The sequence below is a fragment of the Strongylocentrotus purpuratus genome, unplaced genomic scaffold, assembly GCF_000002235.5.
Source record: "Strongylocentrotus purpuratus isolate Spur 01 unplaced genomic scaffold, Spur_5.0 spur5_scaffold_3, whole genome shotgun sequence".
Lineage (NCBI taxonomy): Eukaryota > Metazoa > Echinodermata > Echinoidea > Camarodonta > Strongylocentrotidae > Strongylocentrotus > Strongylocentrotus purpuratus.
In genome coordinates, this window is record NW_022145609.1 from 11,884,138 (window position 1) to 11,902,607 (window position 18,470).

An 18,470-nucleotide genomic window follows, 5' to 3' on the forward strand; every position below is an offset into this window, starting at 1 on the left:
AAAAAACATTAGCAAATGTGTTTATGTTTAGTAGAAAATCTAGTCATCATCCTCTTTCAGACTATGTGCTTCCTGCAAATCTACAAGACATGCTCGGTCGACATTACGCATGTTTATTTCAAACTTAATGATTAAGAAATAATTATCTAGTCTACTAACAAATTATTGATAATTCAATAAAATATTTTTACCCAATTTTTGTTTGAGTTTATTTTACCCATTTAAAAAAAAAATTCAATGAGAATGAGAACGAGAAAGTCAATAGCTTTTGATAGGCCCAATATAAATAGTCTAGGTTCTCATTACATGTGTACCTGATTTATCATTAAATAGAAAATAGAAATAGAAAACTTTGCTCATTTTAAGAGGAACTAATTAAAGGAATACCTAACACTTGAGAGTCAGCTAGATAAGAGAAGCGAATGACATGTCATATGATTGAAATTGTTATTCTTCTGCCTGTTCATACTTTTTCATTTTGTATATAAGTGTTTTATACGTTATTCATCATTATTTTCTTCTCCGTCCTCACTCCTCCTCTTTTTCTTCTTCTCCTTAGTTTTTTTTTTTTTTTTTTGTACTTATTATCATTTTTATCATCTGTTTAATGTTGTTATTATCATTATCATCGTTATTATCTTTAATAAGTTGTTTTCTTCTTATCTGTCTGTAAATTACTATTTTAACTTATTAATGTTAACTTGTCTGTCGGGACGACCCCACTGGAAATAAGCTTTCGAGCTTTCGTGGGTTATCCTGTATGTATGTTGGAAGCTTGGCGAATAAAAATCAATCAATCAATCAATCATGCAATCAATCAATTTGGTTTTTTCATACTACAGTGTATAATGCTGAAATAACAGGGTATAAAATCAACATCAACATCAACGAATCTTTATGGTTCTGATTAACAGACGAAACAACTTTGAGATGCTTCATTAGTAGGTCTACAGTTGAAAATAATATAAACCCCATTGTAGGCTTTGTACTTCAACAGCTGTAGCTTTCACTAGGTATCATTTATTTAGATCTATCCATTTGTTATTTTATCTTATACATGTATTAATTTTTATCAAAATGAAATCAGTACAAAATAATGCTCTTATCTCTTTTTGAGCAATGTCGCCATCTTGCGGTAGAATAAACTCATCCTGCGAGCTGGGTCAACGAACTGTTATGCTTAGCAACCATTGACATTGTTTACACGTAATCTATGCGAGCTATATTCACGTGCAAAATTACAAAGCCAGCTGATAAAGTGATAGCTGATCTCTCTGACTCGATAGCATTTAGACTGAACTGGAGCCGTGGTGTGTCGTTGTTTCACTGCCTGAAATCCACAATTTCAGAGTATTTCAGTTGATCAATCTTCATAATTTTGTCGTGGTGTCAACTGACAAATCAAGGCTGCTTTGTCATTTTGACTTCCAACTTCCCAAAACAAAAACTATCGCCGATTGTTTATTGTTAACAATAATATTTAACAAACATGGCTGCAGCGCAAGCAAAGAAACCAGAAAAGGATCCCGTCAACATTGTTCATCAAAATGCTATCTTATGTGAGACGATTAAGAAGGAAAATGAGTGCCAGAGATTGTACACAAACTACAGTATCAACCCTTTCAAAAAGAGTAAGTTTGTTGTGATTACATACAGTTACGGTTTAGGCAGAGCTGTCAACTTTGGGAAACTGCTGCTTGGAGGGAGATTTTTTTTTTTGGAGAAAATATTAAGTGCCAAATCCAGCAAAATAATTTTGAGGGGGGGGGGGGGGGGGGGGGGTAAGAGCACATTTTTTTTTTTTTTTTTTTTTTGTATAGGGTCTAGACCTAGATCTACCATGGATCTACGGTACAGATTGGCGGGAGGTTTTTTCATAAACCGGGAGATTCTAGGCTAGACCGAATTTTCCGTCTCTTTCGTTCGTTAGCCTCTTATTGGGGTAGGGTCGGCTCTCTCTTTAGAGACGGAAGCCGTTTATACACATGTCCTTGCTAACGCCACGGCCAGTTCTGGTCGTAGCGTTTTGCCCCCAAAATCCCCCAAAATGTCATTTTACCTCGAGCATGTTATATTGTAAATTAGGCCTAGGCTATAATAAATCAGTTCCACTTACCAACTTGACTGAAATAATCAGTTTAATAGTCCCTTTTTAGGAAATTATGGGTCAAAATCGGAATCCATGTTGAAAAAGATTTTCAAAATGGATTTCGATTTTGACCCATAATTTCCTAAAAAGGGACTATTAAACTGATTATTTCAGTCAAGTTGGTAAGTGGAACTGATTTATTATAGCCTAGGCCTAATTTACAATATAACATGCTCGAGGTAAAATGACATTTTGGGGGATTTTGGGGGCAAAACGCTACGACCAGAACTGGCCGTGGCGTTAGCAAGGACATGTGTATAAACGGCTTCCGTCTCTAAAGAGAGAGCCGACCCTACCCCAATAAGAGGCTAACGAATGAAAGAGACGGAAAATTCGGTCTAATTCTAGGCCTACATCATTGGTGGGAGAGCGGGAGGAAGGCGTGGTGGCGGGAGTCTCCCGCTACAACTTACAAGCTTTTGCCTTTTGGGGCAGCAGGAGAATGAGCGTGGTTGCGTGAGACTCCCTCCAAATGCGGGAGGGTTGACAGCCCTGGTTTAGTAGACATCAATTCTTTTTTGGGCCAGGGTCTTGATTTAATTTTTTTTTTTGAAGATCTAACTTTTCCTGTAAACTTAAAGTCTAGACTAGACTCAGTCTAGCCTCTAGGGTGATAAATTTGATACATTCTAACAATAGTCTAAATATCATAACTGTATTTAACACATTATGAATACTTCAAAGAGCTTTGCCTTTATTTTTTACAATATTAATTTGATGTTTGTTTTTCTCTACCTCGCAGTGTATACGCTGACTGGAAAGCCCAACTCATTACATGACTCGGCTGATGGGGAAGAAGACGGTAAGTTCAGGAAATTCAACATTTTATCTGTTAGGAGCCAGTATTAAGCTAGGCATCTACTTTGATTAGGTAACACACTTCGATCTGGCTTTCAACAAATGAATTCTTGAATGGCTAGGGTCTAGATGTTAGTCCAAAATTTTACATCAAGTTTTTTCTATAATAATAAGCTGGGTTTTATTTCCTATAAAATGTTGGGTTAGTTATGGCATATCATTGGGTCTTCGGTTCCATGAGACAGAAAAATCTGTCTGTTAGAAGAAATTTTCTTAACATATTTTGTCTTTTGATGCTCTCCTCCAGGACCAAGAGAGAGGTTCGGTGATCAAAGCCACTTTTAGTCTCAACAGAAGAAAAAACATCCCAGATCAAAATGGAATTTTTCTTTGGTCTAGGGGTACATGTATGGTGGGGAGTTTGTGTCTGGAAGCTTTACCATCCCTTTTGCCTTTTCTTTGGATTCAACAAAATGTTTGCATCAAATAGCATTAGGCCTATATAAACATCATAAATATATATATCGTTATTGTCTAAGTCTAACACTATTTTAACCCCCCCCCCCCCCCCCTCCTCCAGTACCTTTAGTTCATCTGCAATACATGTACATAGCTACATACCAGGAAAGCAGTCTTATTTTTAACTCTATCTGTGTTTGCCTTTCTCTGTTCAGATAATTTCCTGAGGATAATCAAGAGATCTACCCAGGAGCCTGGAAAGAAATTTGAATTTCCACAAACAGAAGCACAAGAAGTAGGCTGGTACTACAAACCATTGGTAAGGAGTCCTATCTTTCCCTCTTTTTTGTAATATAGTCAAGGTTGATAGAAATGCAATATCCTACTTACATGGTCAGTCTATTATTAAGTAGTACAAACTACATATGTATTTTGCTCATATGTTTGAAGAGCAGATTAATATTCAGATAAAGGTATTACAAGTAGAATTCATACTGATCAATATTTGCCTGTTGTGGTGATAAAGTGTTTCTGTGTTGTGCCTGGATAAAACATTTCTTCAAAAACAATGTCCGGGATCTTTGGAGAAATAAATTAGTATTTTGTAGTTTGGTTGAAACATTTTAAAGGCCATCTGTACTAGTTTGGCTAGGAGGGATTAGGCCACCCAGGAAGGTCACTGACAGGTAGCTATCTCATCAACTCAGCTCTCAATTAACATAAGAAAAAGAGGATCCTGGTGGACCAATGGTCACCAATTAGGCATTTTTTTTCTATATAGAGGGAGCAAGTAGCTACAAGTATTACAGTGGGCCTTTAAAATCATGTTATTAATTGGCACATCATAATTCTGGTTTCTGACCAAAGACCTTGGTCTATGATCCATGTTCCAATTGTTGATTATTCATTCAGCATCCACCTCTACATAGTATGCCCTATATAACCACTATCTGCTGTTATGCAAACACAACCTCTATACGGTACACAAAGCAGGTTTTAGTTCCAAGTTGGGTGCACTGTTGAGTAGCTAGACTTTGACAATTGTGTACCGGTACTCCAGGTAATTTTTATATTTCGTAAATGATTCAACAGAAATAACATTACTTTCAAATCTTCTTTTCTCAAACAGCTCCCTCAAGATCGTGGTGATAAGAGGATACACTACCCCAGACAGAATACAGAGATCACCAAATATATGGACGAAGCGTGGAAGCAGAAAGAACAGCAAGAGAATCTACAGTAGTATGATCGGGGAACAGTGGCAATATTGACTTGAAACTCATTTATAGTTTATACTGTACAGTATCTTGATATATCCTGCGTACAACATTTTTGTTAGTTAGTTGTCACTAATTTAACAAAAACAGTTTTTGTCTTGTACTGCATGTTATTTGTAAATTAAAAACATAATTTTGTAAGAATGTGCTTGGGATTTATAAAGGTTGACAGAAAATAGAATGGGATTGCTGCTCTGCCAATCAATTTACTATGCAGTTTTTAATACACAGAAGCGATTCAGATATTAAGATGAAGCAAAATATCTTATTTGTCATGTTACAGTATTAAACAAAAATGATGCAAAAGGAGAGAATTTGGGTCGCTAGAAGGATAATATGCTCATACATGCTAAATCCTCTCTAAATTTCACTTTACCACGATGTGATCTCCAGTGCTTTCCACCACAATCAAGATGCATATGTGTTTGACAAGAGCATAGACATGCATGTACATTAGCTCTTGGTAAAAGTAAAGGTTCTTTCAGATATGACACGGTAAATGGTCACAAGAAAAGAAGAAAAAACAGGGCCAGTTGTTTTATAAAGTGGTTTTACTGGATGAAACAAAGTTCCAGCGAGTATTCACCGTAACAGAAATGTGAAGCATATAATACTTTACGTCACCGTTCTGCAGCAAGATATCAGAATGAGGCTTAAGGGTGAAAGGCCATTGTTTATCACTCACTCCCTCCTCACAATAGATCACTTATTTGTATCTTAATTTGCTACTGGTATGTTAACTGCTCCAGTGCAGATAATGAAAGCAAAGAAACTATGCAATGTTTAAATTGAAAGTATTTATTAGTGTGCTGATAAGGTTCTCTGGTGTGCAAGCTGAGTTAGCATTAGGACAGAATGTCTGTATAACTACATGATAGTAAAGTTACCAGGATTGAGTTGTAGCTAGGCCCAGTCTGATCTTGCAAAGAATAGATCATAGAAAGGTCTTTTTGAGAAGAAAAAATAGTGCAGTTCTTTTATAATGCTATAGGACCTACATGTAGCACATAATCTTGACTTCAACGTCTTCATTCAGTTGAAAGAACCAGGATGTACCCCCAAATGGGTACCACACCTCTTTTCTATTATTCTTCCAGCAGGCACAAAAGTACCAAAGTGTGCAAAATGCCATGGCCTTGTAATGTTATGCAAATCAATATACTGTGTGATTTAGAGTGTTGAGCTGCTTCTTAGTATATCTACATGTATGCAATATAACTGCTATGCCTTCAATATATTCAGCACTGCACTTCCTTATTAAATGTACCTATATATGCATGTACTTGTATAATACACTTGTATGATATCTTTCAAGTTGACATGCAAGGCAATATTCTTGCTGCCTAAAATGGCAAAGTATTATTTGGATTAGGCGATGCAAATGGCGTACTATGCTACATGCGTTTCTTTTAATTATCTTTTTAATGGGAGGCAACATTGTTTTGTATACTTCTGGCAGTTGACATTGTTTTGTATCTGTTACACTTCTGTGAAAATGGCAAATACATGTACATCTCATGTTAACATAGACCTTCTGTCACTCAGACAATATCTTCCATTGTGTCTATAAACAAAAATCAGTCTTTAATCATTTTGTTCCTGACGACTTACTGAACACATGTTATATCAAAGGAATATCTTTTATTGTTATTTGGTTATCTCATTTGTTTGTATTTCGATAACGCAGTGTTCAGGAAATGTACTCGATGCTAAAATACCAGCTATGCAAGAAAATCTGGAGAAAAAAATTAAAAATTGATACTCTTTCCAGAAAAAAAGTTCATTTATTTGAATAAATAAAGATGAATTTCCACTTTCACTAGGAAGTACACATAAACATTAACAATAATACATGTATTTTTTTTCTTTCTCTCCAGATTCATGGGAAATTGTACACATGTGTATATAAATTGTATATATTGTTTATATTAAAAACCAAAATTATCAATTACTGCTTGTGTTTCTTGCTTTATCTATGTGAGGCTGAAATCATTTTTGAATGATAACGAGAGTGAAAGAAAAGCAGTTGAGAGATAAAATATTAACAAAAATTGAAGAGGTCAAAACCTGAGTAAAATCGGATAACTATGTTTAAAGTATGAAAAACTATGGAACTTGAAAATCACTACACAAAATGCCAATTTGGTTATCAGTTTGTGACGTCATTGCCTCACTATTTATCAATTGCTTTATATATTTTTATCCAATTGATTCCCCTTTTTATCCCCCAAAACTTGGAATATTGTATATTCATAATCATTGATAAATAGTTTATCAAAATTCACATTTCTCATGAATTAACAAAAAATTACTGCGTATTAGTGCATCCACACAAAAACATATTAACTATCAATACAACTTGGATGCTGGTGAGTGGATAAGATTTTTAGGGGGATTGGAAATTTATATTATCAATATAAAGAAAATAATTAGTGGATAGTGAGGCAATGATGTCACAGACTCGAGCGAGTTGCCAATTTGTCTTGCAGTTTTCAAAGTTTTTCATGTCATTCAAAATTCATAACTTTCTTATTAGTCATCAGAATTTCCTCAAACTTTTTTTGAGGTTTGTCTGATTTTTCTGCTTCTATATTGAAAGAATGTTTTGTATTGGAGTGGACTTGCCCTTTAAAGATAAAGTTGAGTCCTGGTCATGCGACTGCAAATTGTGAAAGAAACGGTGTGGAGTCGATCAGAAAAGGTTGATCATCTAGCACATAAGTATTTTTTTGTATTGCAAGGTTCTGGAATCATCAAAATGAAAAGAAATTTGGCCAAGTCTTGGTAAAGTTACAAGCATTGTACACAGAAAGATGTATATGGGACTACACGAACACGTGGCGTAAAAATCCGTCCCAATTTTTACGATGTTACATGCCATATTTAGAATATGAAGGCATTTGAAGAGCCATGCTTTTCAGGGAGCATGTCTTATCTGATGTTCTTCCACACTCGCATAATAACAATGATAAAGCTCACAAATTATTTTTCACCTCTTCCCAGAACTCAACCTTCTCTTTAAAGAGAAGGTTGAGTTCTGGGGAAAGGTGAACAATAATTTGTGAGCATTTTCATTGTTATTATGCAAGTGTAGATGAAAATCAGAGAAAAAAATGTTCCCTGAAAAGCATGGCTCTTCATATTCTTAGCAACAGCTTTGAAATGTTGGCCTCATGTATGTGTAGTCCCATATACTTCTTTTAATGTACAGTGCTTGTTACTTTACCGACCAAGACTGGGCCAAATTTCTTAACGTTATGATTCCAGAACCTTGCAGTACATACCGATACTTATATGCTACATGATCAACTTTTTCTGATCTATTCCATATCGTTTCTTTCATAATGCAATCGCAAGACTAGAACTCAACTTTATTTTTAAATGAACATAAATTTGCTCCTGATGCACAAAACTAATCTTTAAAGTTATGTTCAGATTCAAATGAAAGTTGGTCAAATGAAAATTTCAAATTATCAACTACCGGTAATGTGTTTTAAAAAGCGTATTTATCACAAAATAGCACACCTGTTGGTAAGCACCATTTTGTAGACCCCTCGCATTCTTCTTAAATTTCTGAATTATACTGCATGAAATAAAACATTTCAAAAACAAAAATTGCGTCTCACACAAATCAATCATCTTTTAAACTTCTAAAATTTATTTACAAGTTGAGCAGTTGTTTGAATAAAATCCCGGACTTGGGAGGTGGCACAAAAATGAAAGGGACAATAATTACTCTACAAGCAGAGTTTGACATTCATGACTAATATAAAGTTGTCACAATTTTTCAACGACGACAAAAAAGACATGAAGAGGCTGTGTGAAGTGCTGGATTGAAGAAAAAAATAGAATATGCCATCTGCATCAACTGAAATAATCTTAGTGAAGTTAGCAATTGTTTGAGATGCTGGGAATAAATGAAAAGGGGGGGGGGGGGAGGAAGTCCACTGAGGAAATGCCAACCAGTTAGAAAGTTGTATAACCTCTTTTTGAAACTCTGTCGTTACATACTTTGTTTCCATCCAAAATCAGGGCATACTTATAAATCACCTGCATTTCAGTACACGTAAATAAATTCTATTCATTTTAATGGACTAGTCGATCCTTCCACGAAAGAATTTAATCTCTTCATTATCATGTAGTCTCTTGTGCAGGCATTTCTTCAAGAGAGGTTGCTATCAACCCCATAAAGTAAACACAAGTCTAAATTACACAATCCTTATTCGTTGAAATAATGCTTTTTATTTTTAAAATTAAACCACACATTTATAATAGATTGAGTAAAATGGCACATAATTTTGCAATTGTAGAATCAATATGAAAGCATCTATCTGAACAGTCCAAAATGAAATCTAAAATGTCTAAAAGTTAATCCATTTTTTTTTTTATTTTTTTTTTTGTTTTTGTTTACATGTATTATGCTTTTAGTGAGACTTATACAAGTTAAAAAATAAGCTTGAGTTCTGGTAATGATAGAAAGTAAAATTCTCACAGAATCCAACAAAATTGTCACTGAATGTTCAAGATTACATATAAATGAAATGTGCCAGGGGACGAGTAATGAGCATAGAAAGATAAGGAAATCAAATTAAGTAGGCCCGACACCATGTGCTTAATACAGGTCACTAAGTGCACATTGGAGTTTTGGTTTTTATTGAAGATGATTTCCAGTAAGTTCTTGTGACTTTGTTTTTATTTTACTGGTTCAAACAATCAATCTACTGCAGGGTAAACAATCCAGCATGAATAAATAGCCACGTTCTTTCGAAATACAATTCCCATACCAGAGCTCAAGATTAGCTTTGACATACAGTAACATATTCACAAGCTTTTTTGAGAAGACAAAATGTTAAAGCAGGATTCACACTTCATGTAAACTCCCCTACTCCTCATTATGGAGGACTAGGAGTCAGTTAAAGGAAGCATGGCCTAATACAATGGAAACTCATTATAACAAGGTACTTGGGACTGAGGAAATTACCTTGTTATATAAAAAACAACATACCGGTAGTAATGTAAAGAGCTGGGACCAGCAAAAAGTTCCACTGTATGATCCCAGGATATCAGAAATATGGAGAGTCTTTTTTTAGCAGCACGATTAGATAAATTAAAACTTCTAAAGAGTGATGCACAGTCCATTATTTCTTTCTAGATTTGAGTTTCTGTCTCTTTCCTTTTCCTAGTCTCTTCTGTTTGGTGTTTCCTTTCCTCTGCTTTCCTCCAAATTGTTTCTGTTAGGATAAAAATAAAAATGAACTTACGGCTCGTCTGTACTAGTTTTGCCCGGGGGGGGGGGGGGGGGGGGGGGGGGGGGGCAATTACAAGACCTCCCTGCAATGTCACTGACAGGTGGTAATCTCATCAAATCAGCTCTCAATTAACATAAGAAAAAGAAGATCATGGGGGACCATTGGTCACCGATTAGGCATTGTTTGCTATATAGAGGACGCAAGTAGCTAAAAGTAGTGTAGTGGGGCTTTAAGTGAGTTGTGCCTACTCAGAACCTGTCATTCACCCCATCAAATTTAGTACTTCTCACAAACACAGATTGTGATTTATATTTACAGTGTACATTAAAAAAGAAAGGTTAAAGTCTGACACGAAAGTAATGTTTTTTATGAGCCTTTTCCTTTTTCCGTAAGAATGAACTTGAGAATTTGAGACGTAGGTTGTGTTAGGTTGGTTTCAGAGGAAAATGAAGAAAGTTTTTCAACTTCGTCCACACAATTTGCCTGCACCTTTATAGATAAGTACAAGAAAGTTGAAAAGATTGCATTTTGCTACTATTTAGGTGTCATCAATTGTCACTAAAGTACCGATTTTGAGTGAAATCAGTTGAGTTTTGTACAGTGGTGTTTGAAATGCTGAGAATCAATAGAACAGTTCTTAATACACAGCCAGGATAGTAATGCAGCTATGTGTGGTCTCACCTGGTGTTTGGCGACATCTGATCTGTTTCTTTTGATACTAAAGTGATCCTCATCATCCCTAGCACTCTGCTTGGAGTTCACCTTGCTTCCCTTGTGCTTCCCGCCGTATCCAAACTTTGTGTTCTTCGCTTTCCTCTTCATATTGGGTCTGTAAATACAACATCATGTCGTTGGTCAAATTAGTGACTGAGTATGAACCACACAGCAAAATGAATGCATGGAGATATGAAAAATTTGCAAGGATTTCCATCCATTTCCATCTTAATTCCTTTGCTAGCGTGTAACAGACATCAATGATCAGTGAATGTTTGAGAGGTTTGACTTTTTTAGAAAAAATATCATTGAAATCTAAATTTAATTTGAACCATTTCTGATGGAGTTGATATACTCATTAATCAGGTCACAAACTTAATTGTTTGAGGTCTTGTAATGTCTCTTCTTGAATTACAAATGCAGCATGACTTTAAACAAAGGAGATGAGAAATGTGTGAATTATCTAGCAGTATCCGTACTTCAATTTCAATGTTAATTTCTTAAAAGTGTCTGTTGTTTGTTCTTGATGTTTCTTTTAATGTTATTGATTGTAGAACATCAGCTTATTGAATAATGCACAGCACTTTCTGCACTACTGTAAATGCGGAAATATTTGTGGTACATTTATTTTCACAGATTTTGCACTAGGTTCTGCAAGTGCGAATTTTAGAACTTGCAAAATATAAGCATGACTTCTTATGCCTGTTTTGAACAGGCTGAATTGCGTGCAACGCTAATTTTAACAAGAACCCACAAATATGTTTTGGGGGTTGCTCAGCGTGAAAAATTAATCCTGAGAAAATAACAGAGTTTACAGTAAATGAAACATGATATGCACGACTAGCAGTCAAGTCACTAAGAAATCTGAGTAAATTCAACATTATTTTTTTTTATATGGCTTTGTCAAGGTACAAGCTACAAACTTGATAAAATTTTAACAAGCAAGACGTCATACCCTAGTTTAGCTGCTGCTTTGTCTTGTTTGGAGTTTGCTCCTCCTTTTGGCTTGCCTTCCAGAAAACCAAGATCCTTTGAGTGACCTAAGAGTTGAACAAAACCATTTATACATCAATAACTAATGCATAATGAATACATTACTATAAACATCAATGGACACGACTATAAATAATCTGTTATAGAGCCTGAAAGGACACACATCATATACACAGAGTTAAAGCTAAAGTTGAGTTCTAGTCATGCGATTGCATTGTGAGAGAAACGGTGTGGAATCGATCAGAAAAGGTTGATCATCTAGCTAATATACATGTCAGTATTGGTGTGTACGGCAAGGTTCTGGAATCATCAAAATGATAAATTTGGCCCAGTCTTGGTAAAGTTACAAGCACTGTACATACAAAGATGTATATGGTACTAGACGAACATGTGGCATACAAATCCGTCTGATTTTTATGATGTTACATGCCATATTTAGAATATTAAGGCATTATGGAGCCATGCTTTTCAGGGAATATTTTTTAATCTGATGTTCTTCCACACTTGCATAATAACAATATAACTCTCACAAATTATTTTTTTAACCCTTCTCTTCAAGGTCCTTCTGGCTCCAAACAGGCAGAAAAAATAGATTTTACAAGACAATACTTTTATAATCATAAATGGAAATTGGCAGTCGAAAGCATTGTAGGCCACTTTTACTGTACTGAAATGTAATAACAAAATTTGATCCTACCTTTCTTGAATTTCTTTACAGATTCTGCTAAGTCCTTCTTTTCTTTCTGCCTTTTCACCAAGACCTCTTGTTGAACCTAAATGTAACAAAAAATTGTTTTAAATGAACACAAATACATGAATCATCACAAATTTCCAACAGTTAGGCACGATGTCAAACATAACCACCATTCATCCCAACAAATTCACTAGAACATGGAATGTGCCCGGAGGGAAACTGTATAATGTTATATGTACTTGATGAGTTACAAAAACATATAATCATCATATCTATACAGAAATTATATGGGCTAGATTGGACCGTAAAATTATTACCAACAAAAATATATCCAGATAGGATATGATATTTGAGATGAATGATCAGTCCAGGGGTGATGGTGAGAGTTTTAAAAACGGAGCAAAGTGAGGTGCCGATTGCTTGCGGGAGGCGTTCAAGCAAGTCATTAATTTAAACTAGATTTACATAGATTTGAAGGACTATCCATTTCTGGAGAAAAAGAAATGATAAAAAATTTAAAATCAAAAAAAAAAAAATCAGGCTTTGATCGGTCAGATTAATTCCATAATATCATATCTTCATTTGTTTTCAAATGGAAAGGAGTCTTGTAAATATTTCCACAAGTGTCAGGAAACACTGCATCAAGCGATGAAGTATACAATTTTTCAGTACCTTTTTGCCAAACTTTCTGAGTTCCCGAAGTTTCTTTGCTTTCTCTGATCTTTCCATGGACAGCTGCTTTGCAATCAGCTTCTCTCGGATCTGCAACAATGTAACAACAACAAGTTATGAAGGTTAAACAAAATAAAGAAAAAGAATTGGCAAAAATTAAACAAAAATGATAATAACATTGTTTATTGCCTCCTCGCTTTTCAAACTGCTCTTCCAAAGGACTCTGCAATTATTCTAAACCAAGCATTACCAGGGCATCGTTTTACGAAACTGTCGTAAGAACAACTTCAACGACATCCCATTGAAATAACGAGAGGGACAACAAATAGTAAAACATTTTGTCCAAGGAGGTAAGCCCTGATCAAGGATTGATCCAAGGATGTATTGCATCAATCAAGGATCAAAAGCACGAGTAAAAGATTTGTTACCAATATACACAGTGCTCCCTAATTATAGAATCAACAAAATAAATACATACATGAGTAAATAGAATTAGAAGTAGTTTAGAGACATAGAGTCTACCTTTCTCATATGATCATCTGATTTAGCCATCTCGGCAAAGAAGTCTTCTGGTCTCTTTGTGGGTATATTCAGAGCTTGTAACTTAGGGAGCGCATCAAGGACGGCTGCTTGGGCTTGACGATATCTGTCAGAGGAAACCAAAGTAGACTACAATCGATGAAAAGATGAATACTACACAAGTAAAGAAATGTCTTCTAAATGTTATGCACAACCAGTGGCGTACGCAGGATTTTTTTCAAGGGGGGGTTTTCCAAAAAAAAATACATAAAACATACACATAAAAAAAACTCGAGGGGGGGGGGTTAACCCTAAAACCACCCCCCTGCGTACGCGCCTGTGCACAACAAGTGTACATCTATTGAAATTTCTGCATCCAGTTAAGATGTGATTAGAAAATTGGTTTAGCAAGACAGAATAGCAAAAAGTACTGTACAAAAACGATGATAAATAAAGAACAACTACACATAGCTGGATACAAAAAGTTATATATCAACACAAATTACACAATGTTAGTTACAAAAGTTCCATTAATTAATAGTTACAAAAAGTACCAATTTATAATAACATATCATGTCTGTGAAAGAAGTACATTTCAGTTCCAATTTCCACACTGAATGGAGTATGCCTATGCCTAGAACTTGGTTCCCTGCGCCTTTTTTATACTTTTTTTTGTGCTTTACATAGTAAGAAGATTTTTAACATCTGGCTGTTTTCCTCTTCACAAGTCTTACATTCTTAATTCCCTCTTGAAGTCATCATGTACTTCATCCTTGTTCTCCTCATCTGGTTTAGGATCTGTCTCCCCCGGTACCCTTGCAGGACCACAGGTCACGTCTAACCTCTCAAGCCATGCCAGGTCTTTCTTGAAGTCCGTCAGTCTATCCTTTAATCCTTGCTGTATTGGAAGGGGGTTGGGGAGGAGGATATTGAGAATGAGAGGAATTAAAATATGTAAGCCCTAAAAGACCTTTCACGTCTCGCTACTTCATAACAGTAATAAAATTCAATGTGACAATGGTCCAAAAATAGTTGAACATGTGTAGATGGTGATTTATTCTCAAAATTCTAAAAGATCTCTGGAAGGTTCAAGAAGAGCTCAGAATCATATCTGAAATAAATTGTAATAGTGCGCTAATATTTAAAAGCAAGTTGGAGAAATCCTTATAATGGTAGCAAATTTAACAAACGTCTTTTTTTTTCTTCTCAAAACCTTCCACAGACCTAAAAATGAAAATTTGGTGATGAAACAAAAAATGGAACAAAAAAATTAGTTACCAATTCAAAACATTGCCTCTTTACCTCATCATTTATGTACACTCTCTTTGCCCTGGCCTCGATGTTAAGTCCTGGTTTTAAATCACCTCGGCTGAATGCTGCTTGCAGCTGAAAGAGACAAAGGATACAATAAATATACAAAATTCCCCCGTTATTCAGATCAAATATTTGTCACGGGACAGGACAGCTGAGTTTCTAATGTTTGTTTGTCTCTCATCATCTTCTTCTCCTTCCCTTAATTATTCACATGTTAAAAATCTTCCTCTCTTTACCCTCTCCTCCTTCTTTCCATTCTCATTTCTTATTCTTATTTTAATTCTCCTTCCTCTTCTTTATTTTTATAATTGTACTTTACATCTCCTCCCATACTTCTCCTTCTTTTCCCTCTTCTGATTTTATTTATATCCTCCTGGCAAATGCACTTAAAATCAAGTTCATGATGAAGCAGCATGGTCATGGCGAAGGCAAGGTTACAACAAGGTAGAATTGGAAACTGGAATTGGAAAAAAGACAATCAACGTTGACCCTTTGTGTGGGATTGAATCGTTTAATAATTTAAATTATACCAGAAATAAAGTGGAGAAGCTACTACGCCATTCCAATGACTGACCAAATGTCAAATTGTTTATCAATTACAAATCAGCGGAGCTGCGGGATGAGAGGGTAAGCCTCAGCTCCTGGCCCGGGAAGCTCCGGCTCCGCGCTCTTTGTCATTTGCACGACACGAATCTTTGCTAGTGGGACCGCTGATCTGATGTTAGAAGTGAATTGGTCCGTTCAAATTCGTAGGGTTATAGACAAGAAAGATGAGTGGTATTCCCTAATTCAGTTCTCAATATAGAAAAGATTGGCTACATACCTCCTCATCGGAGTCCAAGTCATCGAAACTGTCTTCCTCCATTTCTGCAGCAATATCGGGGTCGGTCATGTTGGGCAATCAACACGCGCTATCAACACGTGTAAAATATTGGATTGTGTACTTGTCTTGGGATCTGATCGGATCTGATTTTGTATGTCGCCCTCTCTTGGTGAGGTACCAGTAACCCTCGGCCTCAACTACTCGATACTCCAAGACAAAATTCTATCACAGATTATATACCTCACTTAAGAAATCCAGCCATCTGATTGGTCGAATTGCATTCATAAACTTCAACTGTTCCTGTAAAATTCTCGGTAACCATGCATAAAACATTTCAATATTTTTAAAAACCATGGTTATTAAAAACAGTTGGTCAGCCTCCATGGTTACCCCATAGGTTTACATGTTAAAAAATGGTTTGAGCGATGGAGGATGCCGTATGTGTGCGAAGGATTGGTCGGTAATTTCAATACAATTGAATCTCGATCGATCTTACCGACAATTTTATCTTGCATTGTTGACATGAAGACGAAAATAAACTTCCAAAAACAAAAAAACAACATCTGCCGATAGATCTTGATCTAAGTTCGTGCCAATATGCATTGCAAAAGTAAAAGAAGAGTCCGTATATGGAGCTTTTGCGAAGCATTCATCACACGCGAAGCCGGTTTCAATCCATTTTAATGTATATATCGGAGAAAACTGCAATGCATGTTAACGGCGGGCCATTGCCGAGTGGTCTAAGCGTTGGTTTTCGGTACACCTCTTGTTGTACGCAAGGGTTCGAATCCCGTCTTCGACAAAATGATAAATATTTTTCATTTTTCATTTTTTAGTCTATTTTTTTTCGGCATATAAAAGTATTAATGACTGCTTTAATATTCGAGAAATAGTTGTTTTCATACGCTCTCGGGAAGGTTACAATTGGGCTATTCCCCTCGGCAAGCCTCGGGGAATAGCACAATTCTAACCTTCCCTTGAGCGTAATAAAACAACTATTTCTCTCAAAGCAGTCATTAATACTATACTATTGCCCCCAAAGAATGTTCCTCTAACAAGCATATTTATGAAATAATTAACATAAAGTGTATTTTTTCCGGATGGAACCATTATAGAGCTGGTTTTCCTTGACAGGGCTCGACAATACGATCGCCCAAGATACAAATCTTGATGATCTATAGACAGGCGCGTAGCCAGGGGTGGGGGGGGGGGGGGCGGTGGGGGCGGTTGCCCCCCCCCCCCCCCCCAAAAAAAAAAAAAAAACCGCCGGCCAAAAAAAAAAAAAGAGAGAGAAAGAGAAGAAAAAAGTAAGAGGACGTAGGAAGAAAAAGGGAAAGGAGTCGAGAACGGTACAACGAATGGTCTTCTTTCTCTAATAATTTAATGAAACGTCAAAGCTTCCGCGCTTCGAAAGAGGGGGACTGAATACAGATAAGGATTAAGGGTCGGGAAAGGTACAACAAATCGTCTTCTTTGTCTAATAATACGTCAAAGCTTCAGCGCTTCGCGCAGTAGGAGGGGGGGGGGACTGAATTCAGACAAGGATTAAGACTCGAGAACGGTACTTCGAGTCGTCTTCTTTCTCTAATAATTTAATGAAACTTCAAAGTTTCTGCGCTTTGCACGGGAGGGGAGAAACTGAATTCAGATAAAGATTAAGAGTCGATAACGGTACATCGAATCGTCTTCTTTCTCTAATAAATTAATGAAACGTCAAAACTTCCGCGCTTCGCGCGTGAGGGGGACTGAATACAGACAAGGATTAAGAGTCGAGAACGGTACTTCGAGTCGTCTTCTTTCTTCAATAATTTAATGAAACTTCAAAGTTTCTGCGCTTTGCACGGGAGGGGAGAAACTGAATTCAGATAAGGATTAAGGGTCGAGAAAGGGACAACGAATCGTCTTCTTTGTCTACTAATACGTCAAAGCTTCCGCGCTATGCGCAGGAGGGGCGGACTGTAGGCAGACAAGGATTATAAGTCGAGAAAGGTACAACGAATTGTCTTCTTTCAAAGCTTCCGGGCTTCGCGCGGGAGGGGGGAAACTCCAACCTCCCTGCACCCACACCCCTGAGCCCCATGAGGCGACCCCTTCCCCCTTGATAACCAATTGTTCCTATTTGCAAAATTATTAAATTTGGTTAACATGATATCATGTAATCATATAAGTGTATCCATTTTTTCAGCTTTCTTGTAACAACCTATTAGGTATTGATTAAAGAGAAATTGAATATAAATATGAACATAATAATTTTGGTATCCCGTGTGCCAAGCTATATCAGATTATAAAGGATTTACGGCTTCGATCATTTTTTTTAAATACGTGGTTATCATATATTCTATTCAGTTTTCATTTTAAAAAATGTAGGCCTAGGCCTATTTTCTATCTGCCACCGTGCTAAAATAAATAAACATACAACCGAACAAACTTGTTCTTTGTTCTTATATATAGAACACTAAACCCACGTGTCACTTACGTTTTACAATAACCAAGGTTACCTTTGTTTCCCAACGCCCATGTCAAACGCCCCAATTGTGCAGGTGTACAAGAAAGAGCAATTAACCCATCATCTGATTCAATTCGGTGGTTAAACTTTTATATCCTTCCTAAACAAGACTTGCGGTTGCTTTGAAATCATACGTGTTTGACCGCGCCTCTCATTAACCATGACAAGGCGGATGTTCTGATTCAAGATCTCTGACTTGTCTTCAAAAGCCTGTTGGCTCTTTGTCAACAAGTAGATTTTCTAGTCTGCCGCCAACCGGATGACAGTTTGTTCCTCCTATATTCCGTCAAAATAGGCCTATAG

The 18,470-nt window shown here is 36.3% G+C and overlaps 2 protein-coding genes across 2 annotated transcripts; one reads left to right on the plus strand and one right to left on the minus strand.

Moving 5' to 3' along the window:
* Nucleotides 1-1,216: 1,216 nt before the first annotated feature.
* Nucleotides 1,217-6,634, plus strand: LOC100893348 (protein FAM183B). The gene is made up of 4 exons (XM_003728298.3): nucleotides 1,217-1,631; nucleotides 2,892-2,951; nucleotides 3,622-3,725; nucleotides 4,536-6,634. Exons 1-4 carry the CDS (start codon nucleotides 1,490-1,492, stop codon nucleotides 4,647-4,649), a joined length of 420 nt encoding a protein of 139 aa, XP_003728346.1. The 5' UTR covers nucleotides 1,217-1,489; the 3' UTR covers nucleotides 4,650-6,634.
* Nucleotides 6,635-8,318: 1,684 nt separating this feature from the next.
* Nucleotides 8,319-15,794, minus strand: LOC589889 (probable rRNA-processing protein EBP2). Its single transcript, XM_789519.5, has 9 exons — nucleotides 15,662-15,794; nucleotides 14,827-14,910; nucleotides 14,259-14,422; nucleotides 13,528-13,651; nucleotides 13,006-13,095; nucleotides 12,337-12,412; nucleotides 11,602-11,686; nucleotides 10,614-10,761; nucleotides 8,319-9,914 (listed from the first exon to the last, which is right to left on the minus strand). Exons 1-9 carry the CDS (start codon nucleotides 15,728-15,730, stop codon nucleotides 9,822-9,824), a joined length of 933 nt encoding a protein of 310 aa, XP_794612.2. The 5' UTR covers nucleotides 15,731-15,794; the 3' UTR covers nucleotides 8,319-9,821.
* Nucleotides 15,795-18,470: the final 2,676 nt, after the last annotated feature.

Bases quoted from the DNA above. Each gene is read 5' to 3' on its own strand.
- LOC589889 (XM_789519.5), bottom strand. From the start codon at position 15,730: ATGACCGACCCCGATATTGCTGCAGAAATGGAGGAAGACAGTTTCGAT. The intron at 12,413-13,005 runs GTACTGAAAAAT...TGTTACATTTAG, and splicing joins TCAGAAAGTTTGGCAAAAAG to GTTCAACAAGAGGTCTTGGT. The intron at 11,687-12,336 runs GTAGGATCAAAT...TTCAACTCTTAG, and splicing joins TGTAAAGAAATTCAAGAAAG to GTCACTCAAAGGATCTTGGT.
- LOC100893348 (XM_003728298.3), top strand. From the start codon at position 1,490: ATGGCTGCAGCGCAAGCAAAGAAACCAGAAAAGGATCCCGTCAACATT. The intron at 2,952-3,621 runs GTAAGTTCAGGA...TTCTCTGTTCAG, and splicing joins GGCTGATGGGGAAGAAGACG to ATAATTTCCTGAGGATAATC. The intron at 3,726-4,535 runs GTAAGGAGTCCT...TTTCTCAAACAG, and splicing joins GCTGGTACTACAAACCATTG to CTCCCTCAAGATCGTGGTGA.